At 30.6% G+C, this 25,670-nt stretch overlaps 1 protein-coding gene across 1 annotated transcript; it reads right to left on the bottom strand.

Moving 5' to 3' along the window:
* Nucleotides 1–1,621: 1,621 nt before the first annotated feature.
* Nucleotides 1,622–24,259, bottom strand: LOC145259718 (TAR DNA-binding protein 43-like). Its single transcript, XM_080117403.1, has 4 exons — nucleotides 23,702–24,259; nucleotides 9,594–9,757; nucleotides 7,432–7,572; nucleotides 1,622–4,296 (listed from the first exon to the last, which is right to left on the bottom strand). The coding sequence occupies exons 1-4, from the start codon at nucleotides 23,937–23,939 to the stop codon at nucleotides 3,682–3,684; spliced, it is 1,158 nt and encodes a 385-aa protein (XP_079973529.1). The 5' UTR covers nucleotides 23,940–24,259; the 3' UTR covers nucleotides 1,622–3,681.
* Nucleotides 24,260–25,670: the final 1,411 nt, after the last annotated feature.

Below are 25,670 nucleotides of genomic sequence, written 5' to 3' on the forward strand. Positions count from 1 at the left end.
AAAATAAATAAATTTTACTATACATTTCAGATGAGGATTGATAAGTTGTATGGTTTGAACTGATATTCTGATCATTTTTTTTTCATGAAAAATATAACAAGTATACTTATAAAAACAATCATCACCATAGGCGATACTAAAAATAAAAATTACTCAACTTTTATTTGGTCATAGTTAACAGAATAAAAATAATCTATCCCATGGATTAAATTTGAAATTCCCTAGATTAAAGAGTTTGGCAAGATGCAGCTGAAGAAAGCTGGAAGTTACTTCAGGTGAAATGTTATAGAAATAACAAGATGAGAACCGTAATCCCAATATAATACTGTACGTATATTCATTTTTTAAAAATTCTCTCAGCTTTGTTCACAATTAAACAACTTGCATTATAATTGAATAAAAAAAATGCATTTTAAGTAAAACCATTTATTAGATGTCATGTTGAAATTAGTAAAAATTCACAAAAGGTTTGGCACTTCATCATAATAAAAAAATCTGAAAATTGAATTTCAAATAAAAACCAATGGGATGTACTGAATTCACGTCATATTAAAAAAAATTACAAAAAGAAAAAAAAATAAAATGATGCGGTACAAAACTAATTATGAATGAAAATAGTTTTGGAAGACAATTAGCAAAAGTTGAGTTTTGCTAAAAAAAAAAAAAAAGTTCAAATCACAACAAAGGAGATAATCATTTCCTAAACACTGAAAATCTTAGGCCAATTTAGTAAAACTCAGTTTGCGCTAACTGCCTTTGAAAAATATTTTCATTAATAATTAATTTTCTACCTTATCGTCTGTCATGATTTTTGGATATGTTTATTACTGCAAAATGACAATTAGATGTTATTGGTTTTAATTAAAATTCAATATTTCAATTTTTGCCATTATAATAAACAAGCAAATTTTTAAATGATCAAGCAGAAAAATACAAGAAAATCTAAAATTTGTCAAACAATGCAGTTTTAGTGATTTCTTCTAGTGTGGCTAATTCTGTATGACACCTTGACTTAAAAATAAATTTTTAGTAATTTCAACACAACATGCAACTGACATTTTTTTGATATTCAATTATAACGTACAAGTACTGATTTTTTTATTAAAAATAAATAAATAAAATCAACAAAATTCAGGAGGAAAAAACTCAAGATAATATTCCTTTTTTAGCCTAAGTAAAAAAAAAAAAAAAAAAAAAAAAAAATAGAGAAACTTTCTGCTCTTATGTATGAAAAGGACCATTAAAAAAAAAATTTAGTTTTTTTTTTTTTTTTAAATTATTTAATATAAAATTTAGCAATAATTTTGATAATTTTTACCACTAAAACTATTCAGTGTAGCTTAATTTTGGCAGCCATTTTCTCAGAGTCAAACACATTCTTTACGTGTACCACCTACAACAATATTCATTTCTTCACACGTTGAATTTTTTTTTCTGTTTTCCCTCACTTTCTAAGCATCAAAAGTAGACGCCCTTAAATTGCTTCTTTTTCTTTCATGTAAAAAAATATTTATAAAAATAAAGTGATTTTTTTTTTCCATCACAAAATTATCACACACACACACACAATTTTATATTTACAGAATGTACAAATAAAAAAACTCTTTTGCACAAAACAGAAGACCATCATGCATTTGAAATTTATTTACTTTCTACAGATCAGCTCCCATTCAACACACAGGGGACAAAAGAAAAGGAGACATCCGTCACCCATTCAACAAAGTCGATTCAGTTTGTTCACATCCGTCATGCTTGCATCAGTCTTTGCGTGCAATCCACTGGGGTAACTATTTTTTATTGTTACCCGTCACACAACTAGCAGTTTTACTGAGCCAGACCAGAGACACCTACAATCTTGCATTCAGTTTAACACCTTAAATAAATGGGGATGGGAGGGGTAAAAAGAAGGGAGAAAGGAGGGTCCCTTATAAGGAGCTGAATGGATTGCTTTCTTTATTAACAAGCGGTTTGTTATATTATCATTTTGTAGGCGTGTTGGTTTTTTTTTTTTTTTTATCCTTTAACTTTTTGGAGATGATCAAACACGAGGGATGGGAATGTACTCAAAGTCGACACCCAACAATTCGGAATTTATCAGAAAGATTTTTTTTATCCCCTTTTTTTCTTTGAATAGATGAAGTTTACCAAAAGACATACAGGTTACAGATAAGAGGAACAAGTGGTTCCAACTAAACTAGAAAAAGATAACATTAATTTGAAATATAAACTTGCCAAAAAACATGTTTCAAGCAAATATTGAGACGTTAGATACTTGTGTAAGGAATCACTTCAGTTTATGGAGGTTATTTAGTCAAGTGACACAGCTCGATTCTAGGGCTACGTTGACACCAATAGCAGATAATTCAGTCAAAGTATTAGAGATAGAAACAGTCAATCGGAGCCTAGACATTAGGTGCAATTGATCATAATATAGTCGGGCTAATGAAGATATGGGCCTTATTTAGAATTCAACCTAATTAAAAAATAAAAAATAATAAAAAATACAGAAAATCTTTATATGTATGTACCCGTCACGGAACAAAGATGGCATATTCTAAAAGTCACATAATTTGATGAAGTAGTTTTATTTTTGTCTAAGAAAATCAAATTTTATGAGTGTTTGAGAAGTAACTCTCCATTCGGGACAAGTTCAAAGTGTAGTATCTGTTCTTCAGATGCTGCACTTCTATTTCTTGTTCTCTTTCGGTGGAGGAGAAATCCTTCACGACTGAGACAATTTTTATTTTTGTACCTTTTCTCCACGTTAAAAAACGACCCTGGTGTTTAACTCTATCCCGTGGGGAGGCATAGTAAATAGGTACAAAAAAAAAAAAAAAAAAAAATGTTAAGAATCTAAGGGAGATAACTACACAATAATTCATAGTTACTAGATTTATATTATAATGTTGACAATTTCCCATTAATTGCTTAACAATGATTTAAAAATAAATAAAATAAAAATACTCAATCTATTTATTTTTCTGTATACTTCTTTTTTTTTTTTTTAAATTAGGTTGAATTCTAAATAAGAACACAAGACATTAGCCAGAACAAACTCTTTACAAAGGAGGGGTGATCCATACTTCAATGAAAATAAAAAAGTGGTTAAGATTAAATTGCAGTGTTCTACTTCTTCCATACATGCAATTGAGAGTTCCAGTGGATCATTCTAAGAATACACCATGGCTGATAAACCCAATGGAGCTGAAGAACATAAGCCTATATTTTTATGGCTTAAGACAAATTTTTTGCCTAAAAATTTTTGTTCTTTTTTAAAAAAATCGATCATTATATAAGAGACATCTCGTATAATGAACGAGATGATTTTTTGGGGGTTTTTTTAAGTAAAAAATTACTCTTATGTTACAATTCGTTATTACACAAGTATATACGGCAATATTTCGAGTCTATATTTAAAGAGAAACATTAAATCAAATGAAACCAAATAAGTCATGCATTAATTACTTATCAAAAAGTTGGAGTTAAAATAACATTTATGAAATAAACTCTTAAAAACATTTTGTACTTTTTAGTTAAGATCCCTTAATAAATATGTGTGTGATAATTTGGTTATACTTTTTATCGAAATTTATGTGAATCTATCAGGGAATGGTGATAATTAATGACAAATTGATGAACGTATATATGTATTTTTTTAATGTGTTTCTCAACTCCAGACATCTAATTCCACCCTCCCCTAGACTTCTGAAAATAAGAGCCACCCCGATTTGAATATCTGTAACCATTTTCTGAAGAGTTATCCCATCCACGATAATTATTATTCGGACCATTCCGACCATTTCCCTGGTTATTAAAAGAATCTCTGCCACCACTGTTACCACCTTGACCCATGCCGAATGAACCCCAGCCCCCTGAACTATTAAGGACAGCCTGTGCAGCCGCCAACATTGCCGGGAAGTTTCCAAAATTCATAGGGTTAGGGTTGTTCATATTATCATTGCGATTGCCCTGGTTCCAGTTATTTGGTCCGTATCCAAAATTACCCTGTTGTTCATCACGTCGTACCCAATTATATCTATGCTTGTCAACAGGTCTCGGAAGTGCGTTGCTCACATGAACGCTCACATTCTTGATAATGTGATCCTCACCACACAGGTTTCGAGCGGTGTCCGGGTCGGAGAAAGTGACAAATGCAAAAGCACGGAACGGTTTGGGAATAAGGACATCGATGACTTCTCCAAATTTGGAGAAATATTCATGAAGATCGTTCTCAGTCATGTCTTCTGCACATCGTCCGACAAAGACTTTGCTGTTCACTTGCTGATGATTGCCACCCTTAAAAAAATAAATAAAAAATGTTTTTTTTTTAATATAAGTAAAAAAAAAAAAAAAAAAAAAAAAAAATTCAATCATATTCAACAAACAATATAAATCAGCTTATCTACATGATTTGGACAGACTTCCTCATCTTGGTAACATTTTCCAGACTTTTGGTTGCTCTACTTTCCAGCCTTTTTGAGAAATCTTTTCTCATAAATCATAACTTTCTGAGAATTTCCGACTAAACAGTTATTTAATACCACTTGTAACAGATTACTCTTAGCTCACGCTCCATTCCTTTTCCACATCTTGAGGTGACATCTAAGATGGATCAAGCCGGGTCCTCCCATAGAACACAGCATCCTGGATGAATACAGACCACGCAGCAACAGCCAAGATAATGATGGGCAGTCAGTCCTGAGAATATTGACGAACACCATAAACCCATTAACTGGAGCGAAGTTCCAACGTCAACTTTGATGGTTTATAAACATGTCTTTGCTAATTTTGGAGTGATTTTGAAGCTATTGTTTCGTAGATGAACTCCTTTTATCTAGTATTTTCCTCAAGTTCCTGGGATTGAACTTACAACCTCCATAAAATCAATTAACTCCTATATGCACTTAGCCATGAGTCCCGTACAATCAAATAAAAGGTTAAAGCTTGATAAATGGTGACTCCCAAGTAAAAAAAAAAAAATTCCAGGTTACTGACTATAGCAAAAGGCATACGAAAAAGTTAAGAGTAGAAACATTACGAGAGAATGGCAGCAACCAAGAATCTAAGAACAAGTTGAAACTTGTCAATGATAACAGGCTATCTCAAGGAGAATCTTCAAATAAGTCAGCTTAATTTATGAGAAAAACATTTGCAAACTTGATTAGCAGTGAAAAAAAAAAAAAACCTCAAAAACAAAGTTACAATTTGATATATTCTTAAAATGGCTAACACTTCTAACCATTATTACAGTAAGTATCAAAATTATAATTTTTTTTTTTTAGTTGTAACTTAAAATAATTTCTGTATCAAAATTCTGTGATCACCTTGTGCTAGTATGTTTTTCACATCTGCATAACTTGCACATTTAAAAACAATTTACATATTTTTTAAAATTATTAATCAAGATAAAAGTACCATACCATAAAACTTTATAAATACTATTTAAAAAAAAAAAAAAAAAAAAGGTACTTGTACAGTTTAATCAAGAGATTAAAAAATGAAAATATCGAAAAAAGGTTATATTGTACATATTCGTTATGGAACGAAGTTCTCCGAAACAAAAATTTCACTTAATTTGATTGAGTAGTTTTTTGGGTTTTTTTACAGCGGAAAAACGCGTTTTTATGAGAGCGCGTTGAAGTCAGCCATTATGAAATTTATTGAACATGCCATGGGGAAGATAACTCCAGTTAAAGTGCTGACACCCCTCCCCATTTTTAATACTAGCTTTTCTTCCTAAACATTGAACCTTTTGCTCGGTATCATAAGAAATTGTTTTTTCGCTGTAAAAAAAAAACCAAAAAAAAAAACAAACAACTACTTGATGAAATTAAGTGAAATTTTTTTCGGAGAACTTTGTTCCATAACGGATATGTACAATATAACCTTTTTTTTTTTTTTTTTTTTTTCGATATTTTCATTTTTTAATGTCTTGGTTAAACTGTACAAGTAACCAAAAAATTTAATTACAAAATTAAATCCCCAGAATGCATTTTTCCCCCCTCACAAACCATTTTAATTTTTGTGAATAAAAAAAAAAAAAAAAAAAAAGACCTGATCTTCTTTGAGAGATGTTCAAGTTTAAAAGAAACGTAGAAGCTTTTGAACCGTCAAATAGTTATTTCATCCACCTTCAAAATTCTTAACAATCTAATAAGATTTTAAGTTTTACAAGTTATTTGCATCCAATCATTTTATAAATACAGATTAAAATCACATCTTAACACTTAGTTATAGTTTTATAACAATTGGGTTTAATTTAATGATCAAATAGTACTAATTTAACTTACAAAATTATAAAAAATTTTTTAAATGAAACTAAAAATATGGCCAGCAACGCCAGATAAGTGCGTGTGTATGTATACATAATTAACTACCTACAGATACTAATGTTTCATCCTTTTGAGAATCTTCAGTGTAGGGTGTCATGATTAACACCAGTCAACAGATTTGAACCCGGCAACAAAAGCCATCTCTGACTCGATTAGCAAAGACAATATTCAATCGGCTACCATTAACCGCAAGAAATAATATTGAATTTAAACATTTTATATTTAAATGTTTTTAACATCGGTCAGAGTGATCTAATCGTTATACGATGATCTATGCATAAGAGCTAAATTGACAGACTTAATTCAACTGAACATGCTCAACGATAAGAAACGAGTTTCTTAAAGGGGCTGATACACACACACACATATATATATATATATATATATAAGCGCCCGTTTGTGTGAGGAACAGTCTCTACGAAACTCCTCCAATTTTTGGATTCCAGACTTGAAACTTGATATGTAGAAGATTTGTTCCTGTGCAACAAATTTGATTTGTTTTTTTTTTAGTTGGTAAAAACAGTTGCTAAGGGAGCAAAATTAAAAAAGACTTGGAACTTGGCATGTTATTTCTACGCATGTGCAAATATACATTTATACCTTTAATGTTATTTTTTAAAGTTTTTATATGTGTATGGAGTTTAGATCAGATGGTTATGAATAATGCTGGAGAGATACATGTTTTGGTTTCAATTCTAACTGATGGCACCCAAGTCATTTTTGTTTTTAAACATTAAATCCCTACTATATATTGGGTACAATATAATAATCAATATGAAATCTGCATATGGCAGGTTCATAAGTTATTTTTCAAATTTTTGATATGCATATATCCTTAGCTCATGTGGTAACCAATATTGCTGGAGTGATAAATGTTTTAGTTTTGATTCTAGCTGATGACATTTTTTTAAAAACTTGAAATCACTATATTGGGTACAATATAATAATCAATAGAGAATTAGCTTTATAATAATATGAAATCTGCATAAATTAAAATATATAAAAGCATATTTTACAACCAGGTGGTCTGCTAGTATATTAAAGAATTATTTTAAAGTTTATAATAAATTTTAAAACCAAAGTAAATGATTCGAGTTACCTTTGAGTTTGGTATTCTCACATCACACCATCTGCCATCAATCCGATGCCTTAAATTTAAACATTTAAGCTGCGATTCATAATTTTGAAACCTGACAAAACCAAATCCTTTAGACTGGCCAGTTTTCATGTCTTTTCTCACCTGAAAAGAAAGTAATCACATACACAAACTAATCACAAAGAATTTTTTTTATTCTAAATAAAATTTAAAAAAAGGTGAGACCAGTGGAAATTCCATGGTTAATTCAAAAGTAAATATGTAATTTTATTCTAATTTTAATACTTTTGCCAATGCTGTATACATCAACATTTGTTAATTATTCCATTCCCTCCCCCACCTGTACGTAATATCCTTATCGCCGTATGTATTAAAAGAAGGTTAATGTTCAACCCTTTTTTTTTTTTTTTTTTAAATTTCATTTTTTATCAAAATTGTTCAATGCCGAGAAAGTTTTGTATTGGCCAATTATTCCAAACTTGCAATTTTCCAGCAATTAATTTTAAAGATTGCCTTATAAGCACTAGAAAAACAAATTGACAATTTTTTTTTTAATAACTTAAACATTTTGGTGTATCTTTTAGACCCATGTTTAAGGCATGAATCGATCATTATTGACACACCAATCTTCAACAGTTCAACCATGGTTTTAAAGATAATTACATTTATATACAAAATGTTTATTAAAAAAAAAAAGTTTTCCAGCATTTCTTATTTAATGAACTAATTGTTCAAAATTGCTACAAGTTAAAAATTTAGTTGTTCTGTATCAGCATCAACCAAAATTTGATAGTTTTTTTTTTATTGCTTTAAAATTAAAAGCATGAAATCTCAATTAAAAATTTTTTTAAATTGTTATAAAAAAAAAAGTTAATAGAATAAACTGAGAGTAACAGAAGGAGGAAGTCCTCTCAACAGAATGTAGAAGACAAAAATTTTATACAAATATTCATTAAAGATTATACAAATAAGCACACAGCAACACATAAAAAAAAACAAAAAAAAAACATTGATAATAGAAGTTAAATAAAATTATTAAAGGGTTATAGTCAGCTAACATACTTCCTATTTTCCAGTGTCTGCTATTGGAAGTGGTGACAAGGCAAATCAGTTCCTTCACTTTTATTGTTCTTCAGTATTTCTATTGCGAAGCAATTTATTGAAAATATAGGAAAAGGATATTATTGAAAAGTATACAATAAAAATTGAAATTATAGATAAAATTTACAATTATTTAGTTTTTTCACTTTTAATAACAAAAAATAAACTCATTTTTTGAATTATTTGAAATTTTATAAAGAAATATTTATGAATTTATACAAATAAATTTGAATTTATATAATCAATCAATCAATCAATAAGGGTTTTTCACTCAATGAGAAACCCCTCACTAAACTTTAGTCACCTATCTGTCCTGAGCTATCCGCTGCCATGTGGGACCCATGTATTGTATCAGGTCGTCGCTACACCTCGTTTTTGGTCTTTCCTTTGACCTCTTATGTTCACAAGGTATTAATTCTATTGTCCTTACGGACCATCTGTTGTCATGTTGTCTGGCTACGTGCCCTGCCCATCTGTGTTTGGATGTCTTGATGACAGTATTGATATTAATAACACTTGTTTGTTGGCGGATTCAAATCTTTGTCTTGTAGAGTAATGCCTAACATTATCCCGCTGCTAAGATTTTACTTTAGTGAGACGTCAGGGCCCATGTTTCACTACCATAGATTATCACCGGTAGCATATATTCATTGAAGATCTTCCTTTTGATTTAAATATGTTTATGAAAGTATAAAAATAAAATAAATGAAATTATTGAAATCAAACATCATTAAAAAAAAAAAAAAAAAAAAAATGTATCTAATACATAATATTCCACAGATAGTTCATTCTGATTCTCCGCCACCACAGGAATACTTGCAGATGACTATTAAAAAAGACTAATTGTGTTATTTTTATCTGTATAATTTTGTTATTTTTTTTTATTGTATATTTTTCAATAATGTCCTTTTCATATATATTTTATTTCAATAAGTCGCTTCACAATAGAAATACTGAAGAACAAAATAAGTGAAGGAACTGATTTGCCTTGTCACGATTTCCGGTAAGGCTACCCCGGAAATTAGGAAGTGCGTTAACTGAGTATAATTGATTATAGTTATTACCTGGACCATGATGAGTTCTCCAAACTGGGAAAAATAGTTACGTAAATCATCTTCCGTACTCTTCCAAGGTAAACCTAGTACGATCAAGTCTTGACATTTTTTCTCCAAGCGCTTTGTCTTAATGGTAGATTCATCAATTTCGTCGTCACTTTTTCTTTTGTTATCTGAAAATTTTTTAAGTTATTATTTGTATGCAAAATAAATTAGAATGAAAACTATTGGTATAATAAGGAGGAAAGAAGGGGGTAGCACAGAGTCAGATTTTTCTTTTTTCAACCTATTCTGCAGAACTCCTTCATTCTCATTAATTGTATAATACACTGTCTGTACATCGTCACTTTTCATAAGGAAAAAAAAAATATGGAATCACCAAAGATAGTGATTAGTGATTAATCTGTCGTTGCTAAAGGTAAAATATTCCAACTTTAACCATTTTAAAAGGAATTGTTCCAACATCACATTATGTTATCCAATCAACTAAAACAGTACAATTTAAGATGCATTTGAAAATGTAGCATTCATTTCATCAATTTGAAAAACTATGACATTAACACAAATATTTACAGTTTTAATTTCAACAATTTTAAAATTGACATTTCATTTAAATATTTAACTGACAATGGCAATTATTTTTAGACGAGTCATTTTTTTTCTCAAGTTGATTGGTCTTGACAGACATTTCAAAAAGAAATATTAATATATTATAAATATTGATGTAGAAAGCACCATGGAATTTTCATAAGTTCCTGATAGTATGTTAATTTCTAAATAAGCAGAAATAATGCATTAAAAAAATGAAGAGGGAGCAATGGAATCAAATCAAAAACTAAAAATACTTTAATCAACAGCAGTAGTAGTAGTAGTAGTAATAGTAGTAGTAGTCAGTGTAAACATTATTTGCTTATAAAGTACATTATCATCACAGTCAGATGAACCACGTAAACAAAACAGGTTTGTGTAGCTTGCTTGCCATAAGTACATTTTCATACTACTACTACTACTATGTTCTACTCATTAATATAAAATAATACTTTCAGGTATTAGTCATCACGATCATGCTTCCAGCGGCACTTGAAGGCCAGAACTGCCAAAACGCACAAACCCTTAAAAAGTAAACCTTTAACGATATTGAAACAAACATCTAAACATTTACAAACAAATTCTAAAGCTTCAAGATTTGTAAATATATTTATTGGTAAGAAGTAGAATTTACAAATATTTTAAATAATGTTTGTTTACAAACAATGGTTTTCACAAAATGGTATTTAATAGCAATCAAAGTTCTTACTTATTTTAAAGTTAAAACAAAATAGATTTTTTTTATATAGATTGTTTTAGTTTTTTAAAACTAAAAGCCAAGTTTTTAATTCTATTTCAGTCTTAGCAATTATTTCAACGTTTTACTCAAACCATATTTTAGTAAAAAAAAATAACAAACACTAACAAGTTCATTGTACACATGAAACTAGGGGGTGTACCAATATATCAGTAGGTAATCGGCCTAATCGGTCATTTTGCTGATTAATTACTTTTCTCTTTCCTATTAAATTTAAATCATTTCATCATTGCCACGTGACTCATCAGATAGCTTTAACACATTAACATAGTAACTGCTAATTAAACTTAACATTTGCCACTTATAGCTTTCTGCCTTTATTAACTAAAATTCCAAAATACAAGGTACAATTTCTGATTCTTAAATGAAGATAATTAAACAATTAGATAAGAAAAAAGAAATTACAAACCAACTACAAAGGACAAGTTGTAAATAAATATAAGCTGAAGTTATACATCTGCTCTATTTCCTCTTCTATTCTTGCTGCCTGCCTTCTCTGCTTTCATAGTCTCCTCAATATTTAAAGTTGAATACTTTTCATAAACTTATAATTATAGTTATATAATTATATAATTAAATTTATGATGTAGAAACAAGTTTCTCTATTCTCAGGACAGGTTTTCCTCATAGGTTCATACACATTACCGTTTGTACTAAAGAGCCTCTCACTCTCCACAGATAAAGGTGGTGTGCTTAAATATTTTGAAGCCAGTTTACTCAACAGTGGTAAGGTCTCCCATATCTTCCACCACTGAAATGAATCATCTCTTGTGATTAGTTGTAAAGCTACATAATGATCAAGTTTTTTATGCACTTAACCATAAGAGATTTAATCCTTTTGAGTTTAGATTGTGATTCTTGTATAATATTTCTGTTGCATTCTCCAGATTTAACTCAGCTTCTACCTGCTCTAACTTTGATTTGTTACTGTAGGCTTATTCAAAGCTAATTCATCCAACTTGCTTGAAAGAGATAGTTTTACTGTAACTTTGATCTTCTTGACCCTCAACAGAGCTTGAAGTGTATCCTGCTGATTTTGCTTCACTATCAGTAGAAAGGAGATGTAGAATCCAATTCTTAGTGTTTTTCATGTCATTCTTTTGAAATTTAAATTTGAATCTTGGATCTAGGAAAGTAGACACAAAAACAAGTTTTTATCATTTAGATAGGATGAAAATTTTGTTTCCATTGATTAACTGAATTGTTCAACAATGGTAAGGATTTCACTAAAGTCAGAAATATCAGAATTTGATTGAGCAGCTTTTGAAGGAAATAACCTCAAAGCTAAAATTGTAGATATTGTCATCGATATGGTTGAAGTTCTGTGACTTGGTCCTTTGGTGATTTCTTCAAATGGACACAGTAACTGAACAATATTTTGAATAAATCCCCTTGGTAAGTTGTTAAGGTAAGAATCTTATAGCATCCAAAATTCTCGTATGAAAAAAAAAAAAAAAAAAAATGAACGAATATCTTATTAAAAATCCCTGTTTGTGTGAACCATTCCGCTTCACATACATACCATGAAAAAGTCCTTTCTGATTAATGTTTACCAGTTAAAAAATATTTTGTTATTCTGAAAAACAGTCAAGTTTGTTTGCTAATTTTAAAGCTGGTAAACATCAAAATGAACTTTTTCTGGCCATTCAACGTAATTTAGAATGGCGTGCACAAACTGGAAATAAATTAGTTGTAAACAATCACAGCGTTAACCTGAACAAAGCCAATACAAAAATAAAAATGTTAAAACAATAAAAACAATAGTACTTATGAGTAAACTTTTTGGAAACTCATTTCTTAATATGTAAAGGAGAGGCTGTTTCACTAACTAGTCTGTACTTTCACCTAACAATTTAAACAATACAAAACAAGTGATTTGTGCCACAAGCATTGAAGAACAATTGACATTTTTCTCTGTATATGTTTGACTGGAGAAAGGGTTGAGGAAATCTCTTCAAATGGACAAATGCGATCAGTACCAAGCAAAGAATTCAACAGAATCACAAAGAAATACCAATTGTATAAAGAACTCTATTGCGGATAACATGCAGTTCTTACTTTTATTAAAATTAAATTGATGTTGAACATGTTTACTTAATTACATCACCATGATAAAGTGAAAAACAACATTTTCTTGAGGATACTATTTAAGAAGTATATAGTATGATAAAGAGCTGACATTTGGACGAATAGCATTCTACAATATGTATTGATTAGGAATGCAATATTCCAGATCTGTATCTTTTAATAGATTTTGTGATATGTGATTTTTTAATTTGTTTCCACAACCAAAATTGATCAAGTCAGAATTTTTATCAACTTATAATGAAGCTGCAACAGGAATTGTTTAAGAAAATTCTTTTAAAAAATAAGCATAATAATCATTATGTATAGAATTATACTGAATGTTCATATTTACTGTCATTTAATTCAGTTTTATTTGATGATACTTTAAAAATTGTCCATCAGTGCAAATTTTGCTATTATAAATGATGCAATGTTCACTTTTCACACCTCAAAAATGAAGGCCAAAATTAAATTAGAAATAATTGTACTTTTAATTCCTCTTGTCTTATACTAAGAGTGATGAAAGCATCTTTTGTGGCATTTTTACTGTTTTTTTTTGTCAGTTGGTTTCAGAGTTGTCATGTTGTAAGTTACATATGTTTGCGCTTGTTCACCCTCAGCAGGGTACTTTATCCTACTGATTCTGTTTCATTATCAGTGAAAAGTAGATGTAGAATCCAATTCTAAATATGTTTTGCCAATCTTTTAAAATTAATACTTGAACCATGGGCATAAGAAAGTAGACAAACAAGTTTTTATCATTTAGATAGGATAAAAACTTGTTTCTATTGATAACTTGAATTGTTCAACAATGGTAAGAAGGATTCCAGAAAAGTCAGAAATACTAAAATTAGATCGAACAGCTTTTGACAGATTAACCTCACAGCTAACTTTGTAAGTATCATTGATATTGTTGAAGTTGTGACTTGCTTATTTAGTAATTTCTTCAAATAAACTCAGGAACTGGATATTTTTTCCAAACAAGTCCCCATTGGTAAATTGTTATGGTAGGAATCTTAACAGCATACATTACAAGAGCTTTTCGTTGTTCATAATTTATGTTCAGCATATAATATGCTGAATTCCACTATGTGGTCCCCTCTTGAAGGAGTTTGTTTTTTCCAAAATTAAGCTAATCCTGCATTTCAGTTAATTTGCTAATTGCTAATAAAAAGTGATTAAAGTGAGAAACTTTATTTCTGTTAGATGATGTAATGGTTGTCCTCACAGCCTGAGTTGCAATGTATTATAGTTATTCTATATAATATTCTCTGGCACCAGCAACCGCATGCAAGACTAAGAAAACTTTATTTAAAAATTTTATACTCATCCAGAACATTTTAAAATTCTTCATTTATTCTTGCACCTGTGTGTGCACCAGGAAATGGAACAACTCTTAAGCACAGCTCTGCACTGTTCAAAATCATTTGAAAATCAATGACCTGTCAAACTCAGAAAGGAAGCATTATCTGTTGTATCTGTCTGTAGTCCACAAAATGCTAATTTCAATAAGAGACAGTTGAGTTTTACTTTTGTAAATATATCAAATTATTTTGCAGTGAAGTACTTTTTTGATGGAATGCTGTAACTTGAACTAAGTTTTGCAATGAACCTATTAAATCCAATGTCAGATGTTACAAAATATGGTTGAATATCAACAGCAATCATTTCTCTTATCAGATAACGGATCTCTTGTGACCTGTGGTCATTAATATTTCAAACTTTCTTTTTGGCCAATATTGATTCTATAGTAATTTGATTTTCGCTGGAGGCACATAGTTGCTGCCACTTGTTCCTGTAATGTCTGTTACTGAATATTTATTATGCTTCCTTTTCTTATCTGCAAGTTTTGCTTTTAAATAAATCTTTCAAAGATGGTTTAACAAATAACAATTTTTGCTGATTTGCCACCCTTTGATGTCATGGTTTGACATAACTTGCAGCCAGCTGTATTCTTATTCTTGGAATTGACATCAAAATACTTTCAGCAGAAACTGGTTACCATAACGGTTGAAGGTTGCCAATATTTAGTTAATTCTTTACATATTGAAATTACATATGTTTGATATCTAATTAGCAATTTATCTCAATAAAATTTAATTATCGAAACCAGAAAAATAAAACTATACATGCAATGATAGCAAGAGTCCAAAAATGAGGAACAAGAGCACGATTGATAAAGAACGCTTTATTTTCGGTTCACACATGGTCACAATTTACTATACAATTTTTCAACATAAAAACTGAAAGATGAAGTAATAATTTTCTTTGACAAATGATTTAAGTAAAAAATGTTAATTCGATAGGAAAAGAAAAAAAGGAAATTTCCCATGTGCTTATATCTATTTGACTCAAATTCAGTGTAGTTGTAAAAGTCTAGATTTTAACCGCGCATCATACCTGTTATTTGATAATATGGTCTAGAAGATGCATATCTCCTCAACCAATTTTCACTGACAAGCAAAAAAGTTAATCTGTCTTTATTTACAATATAATTTAATATTAGTATCATTTATGACAACAAAATTTGCTGATAAATAAGCATTAAAAACCTATTAATGAGCTGATTAATCGGTAATTGACCAATAATCAAAGGCTGATTGACCGACCAATCGGTACATCCAACCAGGAAACACCTAATAATTACTTGTTATTTTTATAACCTAATTATTACGATATTGTTTGATCCTTAAATTAATTGAATCAAATTGTTAAAAAACCAAATCACTTTTTCCAATGTAAACATGTTATAATCAATTTTTCCCCAAATGTAACCATGTATGGTATAATCAATTTTTCCCCAATGTGACCACGTATGGTATAATCAATTTTTCCCCAATGTGACCACGTATGGTAATATCAATTTTTCCCCAATGTGACCACGTATGGTAATATCAATTTTTCCCCAATGTGACCACGTATGGTAATATCAATTTTTCCCCAATGTGACCACGTATGGTAATATCAATTTTTCCCCAATGTGACCACGTATGGTATAATCAATTTTTCCCCAATGTGACCACGTATGGTATAATTAATTTTTCCCCAATGAGACCACGTATGGTATAATCAATTTTTCCCCAATGTGACCACGTATGGTATAATCAATTTTTCCCCAATGTGACCATGTATGGTATAATCAATTTTTCCCCAATGTGACCATGTATGGTATAATCAATTTTTCCCCAATGTAACCATGTACGGTATAATCAATATTTCCCCAATGTAACCATGTACGGTATAATCAATTTTTCCCCAATGTGACCATGTATGGTATAATCAATTTTTCCCCAATGTGACCATGTATGGTATAATCAATTTTTCCCCAATGTGACCATGTATGGTATAATCAATTTTTCCCCAATGTAACCATGTATGGTATAATCAATATTTCCCCAATGTAACCATGTATGGTATAATCAATTTTTCCCCAATGTGACCATGTATGGGATAATCAATTTTTCCCCAATGTAACCATGTATGGTGTAATCAATTTTTCCCCAATGTCACCATGTATGGTGTAATCAATTTTTCCCCAATGTAACCATGTATGGTATAATCAATATTTCCCCAATGTAACCATGTATGGTATAATCAATTTTTCCCCAATGTAACCATGTATGGTATAATCAATTTTTCCCCAATGTGACCATGTATGGTATAATACATTTTTCCCCAATGTGACCATGTATGGTATAATCAATTTTTCCCCAATGTGACCATGTATGGTATAATCAATTTTTCCCCAATGTGACCATGTATGGTATAATCAATTTTTCCCCAATGTAACCATGTACTGTATAATAAATTTTTCCCCAATGTAACCATGTACGGTATAATTAATTTTTCCCCAATGTGACCATGTATGGTATAATCAATTTTCCCCCCAATGTGACCATGTATGGTATAATCAATTTTTCCCCAATGTAACCATGTATAGTATAATCAATATTTCCCCAATGTGACAATGTATGGTATAATCAATTTTTCCCCAATGTGACCATGTATGGTATAATCAATTTTTCCCCAATGTGACCATGTATAGTATAATCAATTTTTCCCCCAATGTAACCATGTATGGTATAATCAATTTTTCCCCAAATGTAACCACGTATGGTATAATCAATTTTTCCCCAATGTAACCATGTATGGTATAATCAATTTTTCCCCAAATGTAACCATGTATGGTATAATCAATTTTTCCCCAAATGTAACCACGTATGGTATAATCAATTTTTCCCCAATGTAACCATGTATGGTATAATCAATTTTTCCCCAAATGTAACCATGTATGGTATAATCAATTTTTCCCCAATGTGACCATGTATGGTATAATCAATTTTTCCCCAAATGTAACCATGTATGGTATAATCAATTTTTCCCCAATGTAACCATGTATTGTATAATCAATTTTTCCCCAATGTAACCATGTATTGTATAATCAATTTTTCCCCCAATGTAACCATGTATGGTATAATCAATTTTTCCCCAATGTAACCATGTATGGTATAATCAATTTATCCCCAATGTAACCATGTACGGTATAATCAATTTTTCCCCAATGTAACCATGTACGGTATAAACAATTTTTCCCCAAATGTAACCATGTAGGGTAAAAACTATTTTTCCCCAATGTAACCATGTACGGTATAAACAATTTTTCCCCAATGTAACCATGTACATGTAGGGTAAAAACTATTTTTCCCCAATGTAACCATGTAGGGTATAAACTATTTTTCCCCAATGTAACCATGTATGGTATAATCAATTTTTCCCCAATGTAACCATGTATGGTATAATCAATTTTTCCCCAATGTAACCATGTATAGTATAATCAATATTTCCCCAATGTGACCATGTACGGTATAAACAATTTTTCCCCAATGTAACCATGTAGGGTAAAAACTATTTTTCCCCAATGTAACCATGTAGGGTATAAACTATTTTTCCCCAATGTAACATGTATGGTATAATCAATTTTTCCCCAATGTAACCATGTATGGTATAAACAATTTTTCCCCAATGTGACCATGTATGGTATAATCAATTTTTCCCCAATTTAACCATGTACGGTATAAACAATTTTTCCCCAATGTAACCATGTAGGGTAAAAACTATTTTTCCCAAATGTAACCATGTAGGGTATAAACTATTTTTCCCCAATGTAACCATGTATGGTATAAACAATTTTTCCCCAATGTGACCATGTATGGTATAAACAATTTTTCCCCAATGTAACCATGTATGGTATAAACAATTTTTCCCCAATGTAACCATGTAGGGTATAAACAATTTTTCCCCAATGTAACCATGTATGGTATAAACAATTTTTCCCCAATGTAACCATGTATGGTATAAACAATTTTTCTCCAATGTAACCATGTAGGGTATAAACAATTTTTCCCCAATGTAACCATGTATGGTATAAACAATCTTTCCCCAATGTAACCATGTATGGTATAAACAATTTTTCCCCAATGTAACCATGTATGGTATAAACCGTTTTTCAATGTAACCATGTAGGGTATAAACAATTTTTCCCCAATGTAACCATGTATGGTATAAACAATTTTTCCCCAATGTAACCATGTATGGTATAAACCGTTTTTCAATGCAACCATGTATGGTATAAAGAAAATACAATAAATATTATCTACAAGCGATAAAATAGTTGTGTTTTTAATATTAAATGAGGAACCATTTCGAATTAAAATCTATTTAGTATTTTAGGTGGCTTTTTTTCAGGCAACGTCTTTGGACGCTTACTGCGGATTTGTTAGACTAAAACAAAGAAATTTTTTTAAATAAATAAAACGCATCCAATATAGTTTGTCCCAAGGATGCTCAGAGGAGATTAGAAAGAAAGACGTTGTCATGACAGCAGAGAGATGGTCGAGCTAATCAATTCAGATCCTCTAGTTCTTGATGCTCTGGTGATCTACGATGAAAGCTGGTTCTACTGCTATGATCCAGAGATCAAGAGACGGAGTTCTCAGTGGAAGCATGCTGGCTCTCCCAGAACCAAGAAGGTCAAGCTGAACAAATCTACCGAGAAACTTTATTTTTTTTTGACAACCCTGGCATGATTTACATGCACTGGATTCCCATTGGACAGACAGTCAACAAGGAATACTATGCTGAGGTTTTAAGGGAGTTCAGGAAGAGATTTTGTCAGAAGAGGCCAGCACTCTTTAAGACCTTCACCGAGGTGCGCGACTTATATGACCTTCACCGAGGTGCGCGAAAACAGCTTCTTAATCAACTGTTAACGCACGCGTCACTGTAACGTCCAATGACAACAACAACAACAACCTTCTCACTCGACCTGCCTTTTATACCACTCTCTCAATCCCTCCTCTTGCGCATGCGCCCGGAGATTCCTGACAACCTCAAGACTTCCGCTTATAAAAACCCAAGTTTTGTTGTCGCGCATGCCTACACAAGGCACAAACACATGGGCGTTTGTTTTGTTGGTAAGTACTACACTCTTTAAATCGGATCAGTGGCATCTTCACCAAAACAATACACCAGTCCACAACTCCATCTTTGTCACAGACTATTTGACCAAGATGGGCATCAAGACAGTTCCTCACCCTCCCTATAATCCAGACTTTGCTCCTTGTGACTTTTGGTCATTCCCTAAACCCAAGGAAAACTTTAGAGGCTGTCATTAAGATAATTGAGAAGATGAAAGAGGCTGTGACAAGGGTTATTGACACACTCACACACAAGAACTTTCACCGAGCCTTCCAGAAGTTGTTGGAACAGTACAAGTGCATTGCAGCCGGGGGAGATTACTTCGAAGGGGACTAGAGTTTCATGTGTGTACTATCAATAAAAAAGAGCCCATGTGAAAGAAAATCTGGAACTTTGTTGAAGGCACCTCATATGCAAAAACAATATTACGTACTTAATTATGTCCAAAATAGTAATATATACAGAAATTGCAAAAATTCATCGCTATTGTGTTCTTAGTAAAGAAAAAAAGTTTAAAGCTTTAAGTAAATATTTGTTCCGAGTTATGTCCTCTTTTCAATCTATTTTATAATGTGTAAGGAAAATGCAATTTTACCCAATTTTTCGGATAAATTACTTTTAACTATAAATAACTTTCTACTCAACGAATTTTCCTAATTTTTAGATATATTACTATTTTGGAGATGATAATTAAGTACATAATATTGTTTTTGCTTAAAACAAGATTTTAAAACATCGATCTGTCAACTATCTTAAAAAGTTAATAGTAAATAATTTTACAAAAAAACAAACTTTTTGGGACCGTTCTTTATTGGATATGTTTTTATGTCCGACAGGAACTTTGCTTGAAAAAAGCCTTGTTTTAAATATGTCCCATTAAGCAAAAACAATATTACTGGTACTTGTATAATTTAATCAAGACATTAAAAAATGAAAATATTTATATTGTACATACTCATTATGAAATAAAAGTTTTCATACAAAATCACTTAATTTGATCAAGTGGTTTGCTCCTTTTTTTTTTTTTTTTTTACAGAGGAAAATCAAATTTTAATGAGATTGATCGTGTCGCGGCTATCTTGCTTATTTCGCGGACAAAAGTGACAAAATGAAAAAGGGATTAGAAAAGATCAGAAACTCCAAAATAGGTAAAAAAAATAAATAAATAAAATAAATTATTTATTTAAATATTTTTCTGCCCATGTTTTAAAACAATCTCGTTAAATTTTGACAAACTTTAAGCGGTGACTGAAGTTATCTCCCATGACGCCTCCCTCCTCATCCGCGAAAAATAAGGTGGTCACAACACGAACACGATCGATCTCATTTAAATTTTATTTTCCTCTTAAAAAAAAAAACACTTGATCAAATTAACTGATTTTTTTATGAAAACTTTATTCCATAACAAGTACTTACAATATAACTTTTTTTAATATTTTCATTTTTTTAATGTCTTCATTAAACTAAAACAAGTACCATTAATTGTCATGTTGAAAATAGTAATATATCAAAAAATCACGAAAATTCATCGAATAGAAAGTTATTTATAGTTAAAAGTAAGGGTTTGTATTACTGTACACATAGATACGAAAAAGTTGTCAAAAAACAAATATATAACAAATAAATATTATCAAAGGCAAGATAAGTTATTTTTCTACCAAACTGGATACATTTTTTGTGTTTTTATTCAATGTAACATGTTTATTCAGCTCGAAAAACATGCAGTGTTTACCGATGTATTGGAAAATTCAAAATGGCGCCCGACCCGACACTCTTTAACATGGTAAGTTTGGGAAAAGGTGTTATAAATAATAAACTAGACAAAATACTATTTAAAAAACACCGAATATATGTCAACTTATGTCACGGTAATATATATTGAGCGAATTTTTAACAGTATTTTGTCTATTTTATTATTCATAACATCTTTTCCTGAACTTACCGTGTTAAAGAGAGACTCGGGCGCCATTTTGAATTTTCCAATACATCGGTAAACACTGTATGCTTTTCGAGCTTAATAAACATTTTACATTGAATAAAAACACTAAAAACATATCCAGTTAGGTAGAAAAGTAACTTGTCTCGCCTTTGATAACATTTATTTATTATATATTTGTTTTTTGACAACTTTTTCGAATCTTTGTGTACAGTAATACAAACCCAAAAGTAATTTTGAGAGAAAATTGCATTTTTCGTGGATGTTTTGTTTTAGTAGACCGTGAAGATTGCAAAAACAGAAAGCATATTTTAGATTACATGTTCTAACGTGTAGCCGATATCGAAAGACTTTCTTTTTTTTTTTTTAATAGCAGTTTTCTAATCTATGGATTTTTGTAATTTTTGGATATATTACTATTTTCGTCATGGCAATTCAGTAAGTATGATTCTTTTTGCTTAAAAGGACATAATTTTTTAAAAACTCGATCTGTTGGCTCTCTTTGTAAAACACGCAAAAAATATTAAAACATTCGGGTATTTTTAACTGGAGTTAACAGAATTAAAAAAAAAAAAGTATATTTTTACCATCTGCCCCAGCGTAATACAAACGCCTCCAACCTCCCCATGTTAAGAACGGCTTTCGAGGTTGGGTGTGTTTATTTCGAAAACCGTTCTTAACATGAGGTTGGGTACGTTGTAAAAATTTACCAAAAGAAAAAAAAAAATGCAACAAACAAACGGCTTGTCAGTTCATACGGAAAAAAAAACATGGCTGCAATAAGCATTCCAGAAGGACTCTTGATAATCGTTAAAACATCGAAAATTAAACAAATTACTGGTCACTTACATTTTAGTACAATTATTGACGTTTATTGAACGTGTTTCCAGCAATATTTTGTTTAATTTTCGATTTTTTTTTAATATTATCAAGAGTCCTCGTGGATAGCTTTATGGGAGCCATGTTTTTTTTTCTGTTCTAACTAAATAGTGAATACTTTATTTTTTAACTAAAAAATGCTTTAAAATAAGTTAAAACACAAATCAAACTTTTCCCTATAGGAAAAAGTAACTGATCTTGCGTTTGGTAACATTTATTTGTTGCATATTTGAACTCCTTTTTTGTTAACTTAACTTAAAAGCATGCCCAAACATCATTTTCCCTCTATTACTACGTAATACTGAATCGATTTTAATCCCAAAACGTTTGTTTACTAATTTTAATCGAATTTAAGAGATTGTTTACCTTTATAAAATTTTCTTAATATAAATCTGAATAAATAAACTTTGAAATAGAAAAATTTTATCGAAATTTTAAAATCTTTAAAAAACAAAAACAAAAAGGCTTTGAAGGAGGGGGGCAAGGGCAGACAACTATGAACGTCTTGATTGTATGCGAAATATTAACATAAAAATGATAAACTTTTTTTTTTAAATTTAATTAATTGAATATAAACTTATATTATCAAATATTTGATTATTTTAATCTCTGGTGAATCAGAAGAATAGGCGACTCGAAGTACGCAGCAAACAGTGTCAGGTAAAAAAAAAAAATCGCATTATACTTAATTAAATCTTTGCATAAATAAAATGGGGTAGAAGACCACAAACGAAAAAAAAGGGGGGGGGGGCAAAAATTCAAATACATAAATAAATGTAACCAAAGGAAAGATAAGTTACTCTTCTACTTACCTGGATAAGTTTTGTGGGTTTTGGCGTATATTTAAATCTTATTCGGTTTGAAACAAAAGTAGTGTCGAATTGGCAAGTTAAACCGACAACAACGTTTCACCGCTTTTTAGAATTTGTTTTAGTATTATAAAAAATATTACTTCGCGATTTTTCTTTTTAATTAGAAAAATAGAATTTATGATACCGTTTTCTGCCGGCTTACAGTCACCTGTTCTGATGAACCTTTAATCCCTTGCAAACGTAATAAAATTAAGGAGAAAAAAATCTGCTTACTTGTGCATTTTTGATACCATGCTGAAATAAACATTATTTTGAAAGCCATTCTTAATGGGGAGGGGGGATTGTAACTAGTATTGCTTCCACGTAACAATTTAAGATATTGTGAAACGTGATTTTAACTTGGAAAAAAACTATTTAAAAATAGCGGGGTACCAAAAATGCATAAACACCGAAATCTGAAAAGAAACACAAAAGAGAGGATTTTCAGAGCGTGTTTGTTTGTTATGACTAGATTCGCGGATTTTTTTTTTTTTTCTTCAAATAAAACCACTTGTAACTAATTTGGAGAAAAGATAAGGAAATAAAGTACACACTGGTTTACCTTTGGAGCAAACAATAAGGAAAACATGGCTTTCCCATCCTTCTTCGGGTGGATAGAGTTGTCCATCGGACAATCTGATGGCCCGGAATCCGCAAGTGGCTGGGTTTCGGAACTTGAGGCCACACGCTCCGGGAAATTGGGCCGACAATGTACTCAGCAATAAAGTGCCGTCTGTCTCAGATGGAAGCTCAATCGGCTCAGAATCTTCATCTTTTGACACCTGTATGTACTCGGTCATCTTCTATTCTCCTGCTAAACACCTAGAAATAAAAGGAATCACGGAGAGATCAACTAGAAAAATTCTGAGGCTACGCAGAGATGGTTTTCAGCTCCCACAACACGCCGTGACGTTATGGCGTTCTCCTGTTTCGTTTTTCGTTATGGCATGACGGGAATTTTTTTTTCTTTTTTTTTTTTTTTTTTAATAATAATAAAATAAGTGGGGAAAATATAGAAACAATTTGATGAGCTACTGAGAGGAGTTTAGCGATCAGAAATAATAATAATAAATTTGAGATTTTTAAATCGAGGAAGATTTTTATTCGTTAATTTCTCGATACTTAGCAACACGAAAACAAAAATATGGCTGAACCGGATTTGACGTCATAGACTGCGTTCAGTTGAATCGAGAGAAAATATTATTATTTTTTAAAAATAGTGCTTATTTAGAATTAAACGTATTTTAAATAAATAAATTACAGAAAAATCTTTATGATGCGTGTACTCATCACAGAACGGAGATGTCATATTCCAAAAATCACGTAATTTGGTCAAGTAGTATATATATATATATATATATATATATATATATATATATATATATATATATATATATATCATTTTTTTGCGATTTTTAGCGATTTTAATAGTAAATTGTGCCATTACAAAGCTGATTTTTATCTCTATATTTTGAATTGAATTGTCTCCCCTTACTTATAAAACATGGCGGATCAAAAACTAAGTCTCGCTTAGTCATAAAGTTTGAATTTCTTAGTTAAAAAATACTTGATCAATGGAATGTGATATCTTCGATCCTGGACGGGTACGTACGTAAACGTTTTTGGCGCTTCTACAGAATTGGGACGAGATTTTGTAGTCGATAAATGGAGTTTTCAAATAAAAAAACAATGGTTGAGTTACAATGATAGCTTCCAAATTATGCAATCAAAATTACCTGAATATTACTGAATTATTAAAAAAAAATACTTTGAAAATTGCAGCCATCTTGTTTAATTCGAAACGGAAAATTACCTCCCTTTTTCACGATCGTTTTCATCAAATTCTATTTTTTTTTCTTTAATAAATAATTTTCTCTTATAGATTTTCGTTTTTTTTTTTTTTTTTAATATAATCATCTTACGAGGAATACGTAGAGGTTTTTCAAATACGCGGAATACGTAGATACCATTGTTTTCATGTTCAATTATGATTTCCGAAATTTCGTCCCAATAGTCTAAAAGGGTCGTTTTTTTTTTTTTTTTTTTTTTTTTTTTTTTTTTAATTATAATTTTTCAGTATTTTTGTTTTGAAAATAGGTTGGCTTCTAAAGAAGCACCAAAAAATTCCATCTTTTTATTAATAAAATTCTGGGTGCTTGTTTACATTGGTGATGTTTTAGATTAGGCACCGCCAAAACTGGAGGGGGGGGCAGGTAAGTACTTTTTGACGGACCGTCTTTTTAAAAATCTACCAAAAATCAGATGATTATCCGACCAATACGAAATTTGCAGCGATTATTAAGAGAAGAATGAACTTTATAACAGTGTACTTATTTTTCACAAACGATATTTATATATATATATTTTTTTTTTTGCTTACAACCTCCCCCCCCTTGTTTTGAGGGGGTACAAATATGCTTAAAACAATCATCTGAAACTGAACACAACATATTGTGTTGTTGTACCTATTTACTATGCCTCCCCACAGGACAGAGTTAGACACCAGGGTCGTTTTTTAACGTGGAGAAAAG

This window comes from Euprymna scolopes, chromosome 35 (assembly GCF_053919585.1).
Source record: "Euprymna scolopes isolate OS-2025 chromosome 35, ASM5391958v1, whole genome shotgun sequence".
Lineage (NCBI taxonomy): Eukaryota > Metazoa > Mollusca > Cephalopoda > Sepiida > Sepiolidae > Euprymna > Euprymna scolopes.